This window comes from Siphateles boraxobius, unplaced genomic scaffold (genome assembly GCF_051911475.1).
Source record: "Siphateles boraxobius isolate OS27281-9 unplaced genomic scaffold, OSU_SipBor_1 19, whole genome shotgun sequence".
NCBI lineage: Eukaryota > Metazoa > Chordata > Actinopteri > Cypriniformes > Leuciscidae > Siphateles > Siphateles boraxobius.
The window spans coordinates 15896332-15911237 of record NW_027508799.1 but is presented as its reverse complement, the minus strand read 5'-3'; the positions used below and the strand labels follow the sequence as shown (position 1 = coordinate 15911237).

At 35.8% G+C, this 14906-nt stretch overlaps 1 protein-coding gene across 1 annotated transcript in view; it reads left to right on the top strand.

Annotated features, from left to right (window-relative positions):
- slc2a13a (solute carrier family 2 member 13a) overlaps window positions 1–13894 on the top strand; it is a 69489-nt gene extending 55595 nt beyond the window's left edge. Inside the window, exons 5-10 of the mRNA XM_077233937.1 lie at window positions 5309–5472; window positions 6688–6808; window positions 9483–9608; window positions 9955–10073; window positions 12300–12452; window positions 13533–13894. Of these exons, the coding sequence (XP_077090052.1) occupies window positions 5309–5472; window positions 6688–6808; window positions 9483–9608; window positions 9955–10073; window positions 12300–12452; window positions 13533–13759 (910 nt within the window). The 3' untranslated portion in view covers window positions 13760–13894. The remainder of the gene's footprint in view (window positions 1–5308; window positions 5473–6687; window positions 6809–9482; window positions 9609–9954; window positions 10074–12299; window positions 12453–13532) is intronic.
- The last annotated feature ends 1012 nt before the right edge of the window (window positions 13895–14906 follow it).

Sequence of the window (14906 nt, the reverse complement as noted above, 5' to 3'; positions counted from 1 at the left end):
CGCTCAGTGGAAACGAGCCATACGTGTTTGGTATCTATGGATGCAGAAGACCCTAAGCTAACATAAGCACACATGTAATATGTTTATAAAGGAAGTATGAGTGAAAATGTACAATAAACTAGAGAATTTCAAAAATGGAAATTCGATTTTTGGCATTTATTTCTGAAAATCACACATCACACAACAATAGTGAACAGTTTTTGAACAAAAAATATATTTGTCAAAGCCTTTGCTTGACAGACATGTGTAATTGTTAAAATAAAATGTGTAAAGAACAATGAAAATTGTAACTTTATTTACAAATAGTCCCAGGCGTTTTTCTTAGGAATGCTTAGAATTTTCTAAGCAATGCTTTCTCCTCGTCACTCTCCAGTAATTGTTCCAGAGCTTGTTCCACCGTAAATCGTTTACTGCTTGCCATCATAAAAGTGCTAAAACAATAAATAATGCTATAATTGTATGTGTATATATAAATATATTATAATTGTTCTGTCTTTCTCTCATATCTCTGTGCGCTCTCGCTCCGTAAAGTCTTGTTTATACTCGACGGCGCGTCCGTTCGCTTTCTGCATCTCTGCCACTCAACGCTGTTTGCGTAATAGCATATCACCCCTTGCAAGGCTACAGAGTCCTCCGATTTGCTAGAATACGTCATGGTAACCTTCCTCTGATTGGGTAAGAAAAATATTCCTCCATCGGCAATTTTTCCATTGGTTGTTGCTCGTGAATCTGCCAAACAACATCGATTTCATTGGCTTTTGACGTAGTGGTATTGCGAAACAAGGAAGTGTGTATACAAGCCGGGTAAGTTTGTTATCACTGTTTTCAGCGGAATCTGAGGAAGACGGCAAAAAAGACGGCACCTCTCTATCATTAATAGTTTTTAAGATAATTACACATTTGTAAAAGTATGCCATTTTGGGAGGTACCGCCCAATCCGTCCCCAGATGGTTAACCAATTCCTTTAAGTAATATACTGTAGTGACAATTAAACTAATCCCATCATAAACATCAATGTTTTTTTTGTTTTTTGCTACTGTATATTCAAGACGTATATATGGCTAACTTATTTGTTCAACATTTATTTATAGGTTTGCTGTTCATACAACATTCACTTTAGGTTTGCAGTACAGTTTGTACTGGCCCCTCCTGCAATGACTGCTTCTTTTTGTAAGTTTGTAATAATGAAACAAAGTTTACGATTTATGAAACAATCACACCGAGTTGCTCCAATTAGGACTGGGTCAGTGGTGTGTATCCTGTACAGCAATGTAGGTCGCTTTACGATGCATCTTTGAAGAAATCAAGTAGCTAGTCACGACTGTTTCCCCGAAACCGTACTGTCGGTGAATTCATGTAAAAAGAAGTTATTAAGTTATCAAACTTGGATGGTTTTTGATTCACTCATATGAGTCCCTTTTAGAGTATTCTAGTATGGTGTTTCATCCGCATCTGTGCTCAAATGTATTCATCTGTCTGACATCAGACAGAGTCAATGTTGCAGTTTAGTTTCAGATTCTCAAAGAGAGGAAGTGAAGATTTTGATCCTAAAAGAGAGGAATTGAAGATTTTTCACAAAAGATCAAAAAATTGTGGTTCTTTTAGACATGGCCCTTTCAAATGAAATCCAGTCTAGACGTTGACCACACCAGTCTTTATCTCATCCAAACACTCAGCAATTACCTCTTCTATCCACATCAGAACCCTCCCCCCATCCCTTCGCACACCATCTGACATCTCTGTTGATTCCCTGACTCACATCGAGTAGTCAGGGGTGAATTTGCCATGCAGGGTTATGACCGAGAGCTCTTCAAACAGTTGCTATTTTCAGACAAGAATCCATCTTACACCTTGGCATGAGTCCATGGCTTTTGCCATTTCCTACTCAATGCCTATCTCTGAGTTCATTTGTGCGCTGAGGCGTTCGCAGGGAAGTTAGCAGTACTACAGATAACACAAAAACCGTGACTTTGTTAGCGCTTTCATAATTCTAAAGGTCAATCTTCCTTGTTTTTCTATTTTTCAGCTTCACTGAGAATCTTTTAACTATCTGCATTAAGGATCCAGCTTACATAAGCTATAAAAGCCAAGAAACAGCCTTCTATTTTGGATGATAAACCAAACCAGAGTGCTTCTCTTCAATGTTTGTATGACAGCTTTACGCTTTTCACAAATATTTTCAGATTTGTGGAAATGCTAAATAGGGATTTCTTCACTTTTAAGTTTGTCCACAGAATCGGGCTACTTTTACACTGTTGCTGCGGGTAGTTTTTCTAGACTACTTTCTAGTTTTTTGTATTGAACACCCTTGCAAAGAGACCCAACAGCACATTTCCACTGTCAAATTAAAAAAAGTATAAATATGTATGTAGAAATAAATATTTATAACCCTAGGAGTATTTTCACACATCTTCATTGAGTACTGTATATATTTTTTGGTTTTATTTAAAAGCATAAACTGGAAAAAAGAAATTGGTGTAGGATTTTCAATCAGAATTTTGAATTGCTAATAATTTGAACAATTTGAAAAAAAAACGGCAAGGAACACTGAATAAATGTGATTTTTTTTTTAAGTTGAAAGGCTGAAAAGGTATTTTCTTGTAAAAAGTAGTAATCTTTGTTTTATTTACCACTTCGAAAAATCATTTTACCCAGAATGCACATGCTATTTAGAGTACTTCTCTTGCATTTTTTCAATTTTAACATAATTTAAGGACTTAAGATAGTGTTAGCACTTGAAAACCAGTAGATCTGCAGTGTAGGTCATTTGAACAAACCCACACGGGTCGCTGACCCACAGCCAGAAGCGCTGATTTCTGAAACAAGAAAACAAACAAAAAAAAACTTGCCATGATGTCCAGGGAATAAGACATCTCTTATCTGGCCCTGCGTGAACACAGTTACTCATCAGTAACAGTAAGGAGCCATTCTTCTCATTTTCTGACCTTTGACACTACTATTACCACAAACAATACCTCATCTCTCATCTTTGTACTACAATGATGTACCTTCTTTTATCAGGGCTTTTTATCCAGCTTATTTGTGGCCAATAGAAGAGACAATTAGGGAATGAGTTTTTCCCCCCAAAAGACCCTTGCTGAGGGCAACCAATGGTTTACATTTTAATCAACCCAATGGAATAGAGCCAGGAGGCTTTTAAGGATCAAGAAAGAGCACTTTAAACACACACACACACACACACACACACACACAGACACACACACACACACACACACACACACACACACACACACACAAACACAGGAATACTGTGAACAGAGAAATAGGGGAAGGTGATAAATGTCCTATGAGAGGCCTGAGTCTGCAGGCAAACAAGATGCGTGTGTGAAATACGTCTAAAAGCTCAAAGGTAGTCCAGTCTTCACGAAAGTAGGAATTCATTCCTGTTAAATCTGGAGTAGCTGCCGAAATGACCTTTTTTAATAAGTGGTTGGTTAAATGTTCAACGTATTACAGCTGAGACCCTTTGACGTCATGGTTTGAAGAGCTGCATTAATGGAAATAATTAGAGCGATGTACTTCCACACAATCTGGTGAGGGTCCGTGCACAGGTGTTTTAATACTCAGGCAGAATTATCAAGCATTACATTTCAAGTGTAATAATAACCAGCATCCAAGTGGGCATCAATAATGCAAGAGGAAAATAAGCATTAGTACAAAAGGTTAACTATTTTGAAACATGTCAAGATTGTATCAGTCATATTTTAGAATAAAGAAATATTCCAAAAATAAAGAAAAAGTTATAGCCTATTTTGGATTAAAAATAAATCCTAAAAGTAGAAGGAACCCATTGCGACTACTGTGATCTGACATTTTATTTTTTTATTTTTTTCATCATACTATCTCTGTATCTTGTTACATTTTTTTCTTAGTAGGAGTAACTGGATATTCAGATTTCCATTGAGGTTTCTTGTACTGCAAAACCATAGGATTTAATTTTTAATGAATCAACTGTATTCAATATATATTCGGTTCTGTTATACACTTAGCATGCATTTTTGCATGAATTGTATAACAATAAGGTGTCCAGATTTCTGAAATAAACCCTGGGACAATATATCAAGATTTTTTTCAGTTTTGTAATTTTCCAGCATTGGTTCCCGAAGTTTTTTTTTTTTTCATTAGTTTTTCCTATAGGGATTTTTAAAAGGTCTTTTTTCAAGCGTTTTAAGGCATAAACCAAGACAAACAAAATCGGAAAGGCAGCTATTTTGCAAGCTCTAAATCTATTTCAGTTGGGAAATACAGAAACCCAAAATAAAATAAAAAACATATGAATCAGCATATAAAAACAGTCCAATAAATGTTGTTTATCAATTGGCAATTGGCTGTTTTATTTAGAATGTGGCACGAGCCACTATATTTCACACTGCAGTTTTTCCGATTCATATCAATAGTAGTATGTCTTTGTTAAAATTACGTCTCTGTCACCATTCACTTATAAATAGCATGGAGCTGCGTTATCATTCTGCAAAACTTCTTGTTTAGTTTTTCACAGAAGAAAGAAAGTCATACAAGTTTTGGAATGACATGAGGGTGAAACTGAACAGGTGAAAAGATTTTCATTTTTGGATTAGCTGATTGTATATTTTGGCATTCAAGACTAAGGCTGCATATAATAATGCAAATCCCTTGTGGAATGCGTGTGAGAGAGAAAGAGAACAGGAAGATGGCATTTTACTTTGGGTTAATAAATGTTTTCCTGCTTCAATCCTTTGTGTCGAGAAAAACACGAGTGTCGCTCTCTGGCTTAACCTCACATTCATTATGCAGCGTTCAAGAGCTGATGTTACAGGCGAGTGCGTGTCTGTGTTTTTGAGTACATGCTTGATTACTGTACAGAATGACTAAATAGTCAAGGTTTTTAATTTTAAAGGAGGATTTAAAACACATTCATGTATAACAGTTGATTTAAGTAACAGTATCAGCTAAACATTCATGTTGTCCCCTGCTCATTGATGGATTTAAAGTCCTCAAAATCATAATGAGAGGCAATTAGTTGCAAGTATGCTTGGAAAAAAAGGAGACTGTTTTAACTGAAAAAAGATGAGATGACAGCCAGAAAGAGCTGGATGAGTTGATTGCAAGGCCACGATCTCATTGGCTGATACAACATGGGTGAAGTGGAACTGATTGGCTGGCTCAGTCAGAGAGGAAGCAGTAACTGAAGTGTCTGGCTATGTTCCAAAATTGCTGTTACTATTTCTGAAGAATAATACCCACAATGCAATGTGACTGTACTCAGAAATTCAGATATACATATGTTCCCTTTGCGTTCTATCTGTAGGTACTACAGTGCCACCATTCTGCAGATGTCAGGAGTACGTGATGACAAGTTGGCCATCTGGCTAGTGACTGTAACAGCGTTCACAAATTTCCTGTTTACTTTGCTGGGCGTTTGGTTGGTTGAAAGGGTGGGCAGACGTAGACTTACGTTGGGGAGCATCTTCGGTAAGATTTTGACTTACTTCAAGAAGTAGAATACTGTATATTCCAGTGTATTCCAAATTTATTTTGGATTCTAACATTTAACTTTGATGCCTTTTATATGGGGGGGGGGTTTACTGTTTTTAAAGAAGTCTCTTATGCTCTATGGCTGCATTTATTTATTTATTTATTTTACAGTAAAACAGAAATATTGTGAAATTGATTATTATTATTACAATTCAAAGTAAGAGTTTGTAATTTAATCCTGTGATGGCAAATCTGAATTTTTCAGCAGCCATTATTCTAGTATATGTTCCAGAAATCATATTATAGTTATTTGGTGTGCAGGTAACATTTCTAATAATTTTACAATGTTGAAAACAGTTGTGCTGCTTATTAGTTTTGTGGACAGCAGGATACATTATTTTCAGGATTCTATGATGAATAGAAAGTTCACAAGAACAGCATTTATTTGAAATAGAAAGGTTTTGTAACATTATAAATGTCTATACTGTCACTTTTAATCAGTTAAATACATCATTGCTGAATAAAAGTATTAATTTCTTTTAAAAAGAAAAAAGAAAAAAAGAAATTATCTTACTGACCCCAAACTTGTTGACGGTTGTGTATTTGTATTTAAAATGTATTTTATTGTATATAATGACTTTCTAGCAACATTTAATTCATGAAACAGTAAGAAAACCTAATGGTATTTCCCAACGCTATCTAACGACCAATTCGTAGGAATTCGTACGAGGTGCTAATCCGTACGCTTTGTCTAAACCTCAGTGATGGGTAGGTTTAGGGGCGGGTCAGGGATAGGTCATTCATATGAATTGGGCAACTCGTAAAATATGTACGATTTAGCAAAAATCGTACAAATTCTTGAGGCCGTATGAATTCGTACGAATTAGCCAACTCTTAAAATACGTACGAATTTGCTGTGCGATTAGGTTGTATATGCAAACATAGTAACCAACTGGTTTGGCCAACATATATTGTAATTAAAATGTATAAAATGAAAACATGTAAAAAAAGAGATTTGTTTAATTGTACTCTGGACTTTCAAAGATATAATTCCAAAGATATAGTCGTTGTGACAACTTCCCTGTATGAAAACTTGCCCATGTTTCACCAACATTTTGCAATTTAAAATTCTATTTTGAACATTTTGAGAGAAAAAAATGCCAAAATATATATTTATATATAATATATTTTTGATTCAATCTTTGTGTACAGGTACTGTTTTGAGTCTTTGTGTCCTGTCTGTTGGCTTCCTCCTGTCAGCCCAACATTCCCCTCCTGTTACACTACATCTGACGGACCCCACGACACCCAACTCCAGCTGCACAACACATCTGTGAGTATGATTTAATGGGCATGGCTATCTTATAGAGCTTCTAGCTAGAGGCAATATGAATAATTCATAAGCACACTACATAGGATATAGTATAATGAGTTCCAATATAGTGACAGCTGTCTTGTTACTTGGTGTCTTGTCATTTAGCATACGAAAGTGACTGAAGAGACAGTTCCCCAGAGCATGCATGAGTTAAGTTACTAAATCTGCAAGACTTCCTTGGTCAAGCAATTGATGAAGCTTCTTGATCAGCATGGTTTTTCTGCCGTAGTTAGTTGACCAAAGAAGTTACAAAGATAATTCACTCAAAAGCTAAAAATCAGTTCCGTGTAACTTTGAAGAGTGACATGAAGGCGATTACATAAATTTCATTTTTGGCAATTAACACGTTTGTTGCTGGGTATAACTTGAATGGAGAGAGAACAGAGATGGAATACCTTTCTAGATGGGTCCTAGTTTAGCAATCACTGCTGTATAGTGATCTGGGGGAATTCATACTGGAATAAAGTGAATATAAATCAATATCAAGCCTCTATGGGAGATGCATGAAAATGAGTTGCACAAGGACAGCTCAGAGATAATAGGAACACTGTACAATTGGAACAGTGGAACTGTGGGACCTTATGCATACCATCAGCCTCCACATCATTGACTCATCACTATCTGCCGGTACCATTGACCCCAGGTAGATTGCAGTGGCAATGCCATCTTTGGTGCAGAAATTGATACTCATCTTTCAATTCTTAGTATTACCTCATCAAACCTCAAACCAAAAGTTGTAAAGCAAGGCTTTATCCACCCAGGCAGCCCATTATATATATATATATATATGTCTTTCATAAATGATATATGTAATACGTTTTTGGAGAGTCGTGACGCATAACATTGCTCTAAAATCTGACATTTTAAGACATTTATTGACCATGACACACAACCATTGAGGGTCCGCACGCATGCCCAACAATGAAGTAATTTCCTGTTCCCTACTGAGGTCACACAACATGAATTTAATTTAGTTTGCCAAGTATTTTTTTTTTAAATATCAGTAAATCAGTTTGTAAAAAATGTATTTATTTTATAATAAATAATACAATATTATACCAAACTACAGAAGGTTGTCATTTCAAGAATGTCATCCTTTTAAAAGGTATTTTTTCTCCATTCAAAAAAAAATTTAAATGAAAAGTGCATCAAAGAAGAGGTATATTCATGTCACTGTATGTTTAAGTTGTTATTTTTGAATAAATTAATAGATCCAGTTTAAAACAAAAAGTGTTATTTCATTCACATACCATCAATTTATAAAGGATAAAATCAAGTCCCAGTCTACATTTTTGTCTCGTTTTATTGTTCCACTCAGAAAAACGTCACATTCCCGAAGTAAAATTATTTTTTTACTGTATAGTTTTCTTCTGTAAAGTTTATGTCGAGTCCAGTGGCGATCAATTGCAATACTTACGTCTCTATCAGCATTCTTATTGTGAAATTATACCATTTCTAATGGGTTTCTCTTGCTTTAGTCAACAAACAGCTCTTCGGCTTTCAACCTAAGTGAAAATCAATTTTATGTTTGGCTCTGTTGGTGTGTACTTTGCGGTAATAACTGAATGTGTTAGGAGGTCCAGGCTGCTCGCTGTTCCTTAATGTCACAGTAATAGAGAGTCTGAAGTGTGTGTAACCTCATAACAGTGACCCCCCCATGTAGTCTGAGAGATCGTGGCCTCTCTCTCCATCCTAATTTACACCATCCTCCAGTTCACCATACGCACACCGCCAAAACAAAGCATGTTTATTTTCTGCTAATAGATGCGTAATGACTGTGCTGTCATCACAGCAGCAAAACCAATTTGTGTTTAGACTTTGACTCAAATATTCCATATTGGATACCAGTATTTAATGGACACACTGTAACCGCCATGCAATATCCACTGACCAAGACAGCTGGAGCTAATTACTTAATAAGTGTTGATATGTAAATGTGGTGGTCATATGTTAATTAGATCGTGGTTGTGATCTTTTATCATGAATATTTCTGAGTGAGCCATTTATGCAGCTTAAAATCAGAATAAAACGGAAGTTGTGACAGACTTTTTTACTGTATTGTATTGTAACGGATTATAAACAGCTTAATACACAAGGGGAAAATGCTTGGCTTGATTTAATCCTTCGGTTGTTAAAAATATTGCTGTTTTTACTGTATTTATGATCCTTGTAGAGCGTAAGATACTTCTTTCAAAGCTGTTAAATCATCTTACTGACCCCAAACTTTTGAGCAGTAGTGTGTATACACACTTTTGATTTTACTTATGCAATGTTTATTGACATCTTAAACATGATTTTGAACAAGAAACAATTTTAGAGCGGTGCTTACTTTAATGCTATCCATAAGGATTTGATTGAAGTGGGAAAACGACGAACAAAAAGATGAAAGATTCATTTCGATGAAAGATTATGAATGCAAGCATTTTTTTTTCCTTTAGAATAATGTGCACTGATGAGCGATGAGTCATGCATAATAAGAAATTCTGGCAATGTGTATTAAGAAAGTAAATGTGGTTCATTCTGACTTCAGATAAGTAGATTTCAAAGTCAGTATTTAACACGGCACATTGACAGGCTTGGCTTGCGTTTTGGCTTTAAAGTAATTTATCTTGCTCTCACATTACCTTTCCAGGTCGTGCGAGCCCTGTATGTTGGACCCTAGCTGTGGTTACTGTTATCAGGAAAACAGCACTGCTGTGTTTGCCTCCTCCTGTGTGCCCGTCAATCCGGCCTCCACCGAGAGAGCAGCGTGGGGCAAGTGAGTCACTAATAAAGCTGAGATTGTGTATATACTTGTGCTGTTCTGTGTACATTTGGGCACATTTTGTGATTTTATCCATTCTAAATTGATTCAGATGTCAAATGTGTAATAATATTGGTTGTCAAAGTTCTCATGCCCTTCAAAAAAAGGGTGTTTCCCTACTTGGGGCTCTTTGGTTTTTATATAAAACATCGTCTTTTTAACAGTTTTTAGATTGTTCATTGTCACATTACTGCATGTTACATGTGGTTGAACCTGCAGTTTTGTTATTTATATATTTTCATTTAATTATTAATTAATATAACCTATATGATTCATTATGTGTCTGTTTTAAACCTAACAGGTGCTCCAACTCCACACATATGCCAGATAGTGGTATATGGGCTTATAACTTTTGCCCAACCTCTTATTCATGGGTTGTGCTCCTGGGACTTGTGCTATATCTCGCATTTTTTGCCCCAGGTAAGATGATCAAAACTGTTTTTTTAAGTACCTCAGCATGCATGCTTTTTCAGTTTTTGCTGCATGAATGATAACTAGGGTTTGGACACTCCGGTTTTAGTTCAAAAATAGCAGACCATCGGGGTATCTTCTGGATATTCATTCCAGCGTACAATGATTTGGAACAAACTAATTCTAATCTTGTATACTATTTAGGGGGGATAGTATGCAAACTAGGATACAGGGCGTGTTTCATGCTCTTCTATTCAGTAGACCCACAACAACACTACTGAATCAACTGGGCGATTTCCAAACGAATGACTCTTATGAGCCAGTTCTTCTTAGTAAATCAGACATATAGTTCGCTACCAAAAGAGTGCCGTCGGATTACCAAATGAATGTATGACACCTACAGTATGAGCCAGGTCCTTTTAGTGAGTCAAAAACATGAAGCTTGACCCGTATAGTCTAACTCCTGAACGAATTATTCTTATGAGCAGTTTCTTTCTAGTGAATCATAAACATATTGCAAGACTATTGTAGTCTGATGATTACCGAAAGAAAGACTCCTTTGTGCCTATTGTTTTTAGTGATTCAGATATATACTTTCCCAGCAAAAGAATGTAGTCAGATTACCAAACAAATTACTCTTATGAGATAGTTTCTTTTAAGGAATCAAAAACATATAAAACAACGACAGTTTTAGTCTGATTGACTAAACTGAATGACTCTTAAGAGCCAGTTTCTTTTTATATAAACTATTTCATTTTATTTGTTTTAAATATTTATTTTTGGATTTTGCCTTTATTTCGATAGTATATCTAGAGAGAGGGCACGAAGCAAATTGGGTGAGAGAGTTTTGGGAAAGGACCACAAGTCGGGACTCAAACTCGGGTCACTCGAAGCGCAACCGCACTACACGTCTGAGGTTTCAACTTTATTTTATTTTATTTTTATTTTTAATAAGGCATACAACAAGCAGGAGGTCCAAATAGGGGAACAAGAGAACGCTAAAAGAGATGATCAAATAAATTCATATGAATGGAGCAATTTAATCCAAGTCTTCTGAAGAGACACGATCGATGAACATATTTAATGTAGGCTTTTATTCACATATAAACATTGATCAGCAAATGTACACAGAGCACTAAAATTTGGTAAACGGAAGCTCAAGCATGCTTGTTTGATGCGCAAGAACCGGGGTGCTTCTCAAACATTAGGGTGCATCCTAGTAAGGCTGCGTATCTCGGTTGCCACGTCATCGAGTACCACTGAAGGTCATCTCAATTTGAAGAATCCTTGGAGAGCAGCCCTCGTTTCTTATCCTTCATTCAGCTCATTTTGAAGGATGCATCAAGTGTATCCTTCAATCACCCACAATCCTTTGCACACATTCAAATTCACAGCAAAGAACTAACGGAAAACAAGTCGGCACTGAGCTTATCTTAGTTCATTATGAAATGAAAGACAAAAATAATGTTTTTGGAGAGGCATACATGTTATCTTTTGTTTTGGTGTAAATTAATCACTTAACACTAAACTGTCAATAATGTAAGCCACTGGGAGAACACAGACGGTTGTCATTCACTGCACTGCATTAATAACGCAGTTAATATAAAGATTTTTAATACAAAGGTTTTTTTTTCCCAACATCGATTTAATACTTTTTTTTCAGCCGAGGGGATGGGAACATGTGTGACGTAGCATACGCACTTACTAGAGTGTCTCGTTCTAGCGCTTAATGCTGAGGAGGACACTAGCCTACACGCCTCAGAAGGACTGGACTAGTAAGGACACACCTCACTAGGATGCAGCCTTATGTTTGAGAAGCTCCCCAATGAGGTTCATTCTCAAGTCTCACGCCAGCACGCTCGATCTTCCGCAAGAACCAATGAAATTTGTTCTCGTGCATCAAGCAAGTACGGTTGAGCTTCCAAATAAACAGGCAAAGGACTGTTTATTTCTCACTATTGTTATTTGCCAGTAAAACACTATGGAAAAGAATTACAAACTTGTTGCATTTGTTTATTTATTTATTTTTGAACTAAACTGGGGCTTGTTACACGCAAGGGAAAATGCTTCCCTTAGCAATACATGCTACGATAAATGCCAGAAGGCGCCCGCATTCCATCACCATTGTGCCATTCAACAAGACAACCACATGGTTGCTTTGGGGGAATTGTACCTGTAATATGTTCCTTGTGACATTGAATTAAGGTCATTTAAAAAAGTTTTACCTCTCGACAGGAATGGGGCCAATGCCGTGGACAGTTAATTCTGAAATCTACCCTCTTTGGGCCAGAAGCACGGGCAATGCTTGTTCGGCTGGGGTGAACTGGACCTTCAATGTGCTGGTGTCTCTAACCTTCCTCCATATGGCCCAGTACCTGACTTACTACGGTAATGCTCTAAATAGTTCAGTGTCAGCAATCATGAACTTGACCTTTTTGTCAGCATCATCACTGTATTTGATCTCTCAACATCAAGAGTACACTATGCATAAAGGCATTGTAGAACTAATTATGTTCATGACTCACTATTACTTTCATCTGGAAATCTCTGTGCAAATTGACATTTTAAGCACACTTTCCTGGACTTATTGTGGCAATTCCTTAATGTATGTTATTGAAAAGGAAAAAGAAAGATTGTCTTGGGAACAGTTCATCAGTTAAATAAAATGCTTTGCATCTGAAACTTTTTTTTTTTGCTGACATCATCTAAGCCATTAGATAATTATAGTATATATTTATTCTTTTTGTAAAAGAAAAAAAATAAATCAAAAATACATAAAGCAAACATCACTTAATAAAAACACTAAAAATATAAAATTATAAAAATAGGTCATATTTTTATGTAAATTGTGCACGTAAAAATTGGAACTACAATGAAGAAGCTTGTTTCCGCCACAGAATAAAAAATAAAAAGGTAGTTGCGTCTTTTTATCGGACAATTTTGACTTTTTCTCACAATTGCTAATTTACATCTTGCAATTCTTATCTCAGAGTTGCGTGATAAAAAGTCGTAATTGTGTGTTATAAAAGTCAGAGTTGCGTGATAAAAAGTCGCAATTGTGTGTTATAAAAGTCAGAGTTGCGTGATAAAAAGTCGCAATTGTGTGTTATAAAAGTCAGAGTTGCGTGATATAAAGTCGCAATTGTGAGAAATAAACTCGCAATTCTGACTTTTTTTTCAGAATTACATGTTTATATCAAGCAATTCTGACTTTATAACACACAATTGTGTTTATTTCTCGCAATTCTGAGAAATAAAGTAAAAACTACGCGTCAACTCGCAATTGTGAGATAAAAAGTCGCAATTATCTTTTTAAATGTTTTATTTTGTGGTGTAAACAAGATCCTTAATTCTAATTGGGCCAGCAGAAAGAAGAAAAATGCATAGTTGACTTCTGAATAGTTTTGGTATTTTCAGCCATTATAAAAACGATAATTTATTAAATAGTATCTCTCTTTTGTTTTCCAGGTGTATTCTTCCTTTATTCCAGTTTGGCTCTATCTGGTTTCTTTTTCATTTATGGCTGCCTCCCTGAGACTAAGGGACGGCGACTAGAAGAGATTGAGTCCTTGTTTTATAACCGGCTCTGCTCGTGTGGTATCTCGGATTCTGACGAGGATAGGCAGGTGGAATACATCCGGGTAAAAGGGTCAAACTACCACCTATCGGACAACGACGCATCAGATGTCGAATAACACGTGTGAAACCTCTGGTTCGGCATCGATTGAGCATCGCTCAACCCTGACATCAGGTCCGCCCACTGTATTGGTCAGGTTGAGCCTCTCTCATCAAGACGTTCACCGCGATGGCAAGAACAGGGTTGTAGAGCACACACAAACAAACACGCAGTGCCATGTCAGCTTTTATAATATTGTCAGTATGTTTCTGGCTCGTTCCTCCACTGTCAGATGAATATCCTCTGCTTATTTATGTAAAATGAGATGTTAGCTGTAAATGCAGTAATATATATATATACAGTAGAACATTTTTGTTTTGTTTTTCTTGATATCATGTCTAAGCGTGAACTCAAAGCAAATTGTACACATATATAAATTGGAATGAAAAAATTATATTTGCTGCAATTTCCGTTCGCCACACTGACAACTTTTAGTTCAGAGAACCCTAAAAATGTGAAAAGGGTTTATTGTATTTTAGAATAATAGTAAAGTTATCAAAGATATTAACAATGGAAGTGTTAGAATTATGTAGAGATCAAAAATATTCAACAAATCATTATTTTCTATATATTTCAGATTGGTCAAGGTAGCCACCTATTGCTTATATGGGCATTCAAGTCTGTATGAATTTTTGACTAGTCTATAAATGAATCCAAACCAATTTCCTAAAATAATTTGACTCCCTGAATAGGAACAAAATATAAATCGCAGTGAATAAACATAATTTGTCAACGCGATCCCTATTTCACCGTCTGGATTTTAAAGTACCATAGATTATTTTGTCATTTGAACCATCATGTTTGTAGGATTAGAGATCATTGACACATAAAAAGTCAGATGTAGCTTTCTGCAGTTTTCCTGTGATAGTGTATTGTGGCCTTATAAAATATTTCACAATTTTTATATCAGTGTTTCATTATTGTTTTCTTTTTTTTATTTAATTCTTTATTTGCATTTCAATGTTTACATTTAAAATTGTATGATTTGTTATTAATATATATTTTTTTTTTTCCTTTTTATTATTTTTTTTTTTTAATTATAATTTTAATTTGTCTTCCTTATAGCCTAGTGTACAAAATCCTCGCAGTTGGTCTTGTCCATGAAACACTGTAGAATAACCGTTTCGACAAGTACTGTAATATCCAATGTTCTTTTGTGCTACTTC